This window comes from Gekko japonicus, unplaced genomic scaffold (genome assembly GCF_001447785.1).
Source record: "Gekko japonicus isolate JY-2015 unplaced genomic scaffold, Gekko_japonicus_V1.1 scaffold4320, whole genome shotgun sequence".
Taxonomy (NCBI): Eukaryota; Metazoa; Chordata; class Lepidosauria; order Squamata; family Gekkonidae; genus Gekko; species Gekko japonicus.
Genome location: NW_015163739.1, coordinates 84151 through 85605, shown reverse-complemented (window position 1 = coordinate 85605; position 1455 = coordinate 84151). Strand labels below are relative to the sequence as shown.

General features: G+C 49.4%; 1 protein-coding gene across 1 annotated transcript in view; it reads left to right on the top strand.

Moving 5' to 3' along the window:
• The first annotated feature begins 287 nt into the window (after positions 1 to 287).
• Positions 288 to 1455, top strand: part of LOC107107576 (myosin-7-like) — a 64478-nt gene continuing 63310 nt past the window's right edge. The window contains exon 1 of the mRNA XM_015407884.1: positions 288 to 359. Within this exon, the coding sequence (XP_015263370.1) occupies positions 288 to 359 (72 nt within the window). The remainder of the gene's footprint in view (positions 360 to 1455) is intronic.

Genomic DNA, 1455 nt, shown 5'->3' with positions numbered 1-1455 from the left:
ATTAGTTTGCTCTGGAGCCCCCCTTCCTGAGCTAAGACAAAAACGTGTGAGCCGGAGGCTAAAAAACGGTGAGCCAGCTCACACTGACTCAGCTTAGAGGGAACACTGGATACAGCATGAGAGGAGTCATGAGTGGGGGTGATTTGGGGCGGGGGCTACGTCAGCCTCTCCCGGTTGCTGAGCCGTAACAAGGTTTGACGATCCGGTGTGTATGAAAATCAAGGTTCTCTAGCCATTTACATGGCTGCACATATATTAACGCACGGGGATATGTGCTAACAAAGAGCATGGTGCGCATCGGATTGGTGTGCGTGGATAAGCGGGAGCGGACCTTGGTGCATGTGGTGACGCCCCTGCATGTATGTGAGATTTCGATCCTTTGCAAAGGAAATCAGTGGCATGGGGTCTGGGATTCCGCAGTAGAGGTGAGGGTGTTTTAGAATGTATGCCGCTGCCTGTCTTTATGTTCTGTTGGGCTGGGTTTTTTTTCCCATGCTGGGTTTTAATCGGGATCCTCTTAATTTTTTTTTTAATTGTTTCTATTTCGTAAGCCGCCTTGGACAAGTTCCTGGAGAGGCGGCGTACAAATTTCCTAAATAAATAAACAATGCACAACCCTGTGCATTTATCCTGGTATCAATGCTCCCTCTAAGCTGTGGAGTCTTGTAAGCAGAAATTCTGCTTTGTGAGCTTATGGGCATTAAAGTTGTGAGCGAGCCAGTGGGCTACTGCAGAAATTAGTTTGCTCTGGAGCCATCCTTTCTAAGCTAAGACAAAAAATGTGTGAGCCGTAGGCTAAAAAACTATGAGCGAGCTCACACTAATTCAGCTTAGAGGGAACACTGCCTGGTATCTATACATAAGAGTGAGGCTGCGCATCTGTACACATGTGCCCACTGAACCTGCGGCTGGGGGAGAGCGTTGTATGTGTAAAGATGAATCTATGTTGTGTGTCTGGGAGGTTTTCACGTACTCTTGGCATTGATCGTGAAGGGTAGGACACAGCTCCCCAGAGGAAATGGCACTTTGGAGTGTGGACTTTATGGCATTAAAAGGTAAAGGTTCCTTTGCTCGAAAGCCAGTCGAGACCGACTTTAGGGTTGCGGTGCTCATCTCCGTTTCCAACCGAAGAGTCAGCACTGTCCGAAGATGTTTCCGTGGTCATGTGGCCGGCATGACTAAACACCAAGGCGCACGGAACGCTGTTCCCTTCCCACCGAAGTGGTACCTATTTATCTACTTGCAATTTCTTGCTTTCGAACTGCTAGGTTGGCAGGAGCTGGAACTAGAGATGGGAGCTCACTCCGTCATGCGGCACCCGGGTCTCAAACGGCTGAACTACTGACCTTCCACAGCCTGCAGTTCAGCGTCTTAACCACTTGAGCCACCACAGCTCCTTTTATGGCATTAGAGCCCCACAAACTCCCTCTTTCCCCAAACCCTGTCCTCCCCAGG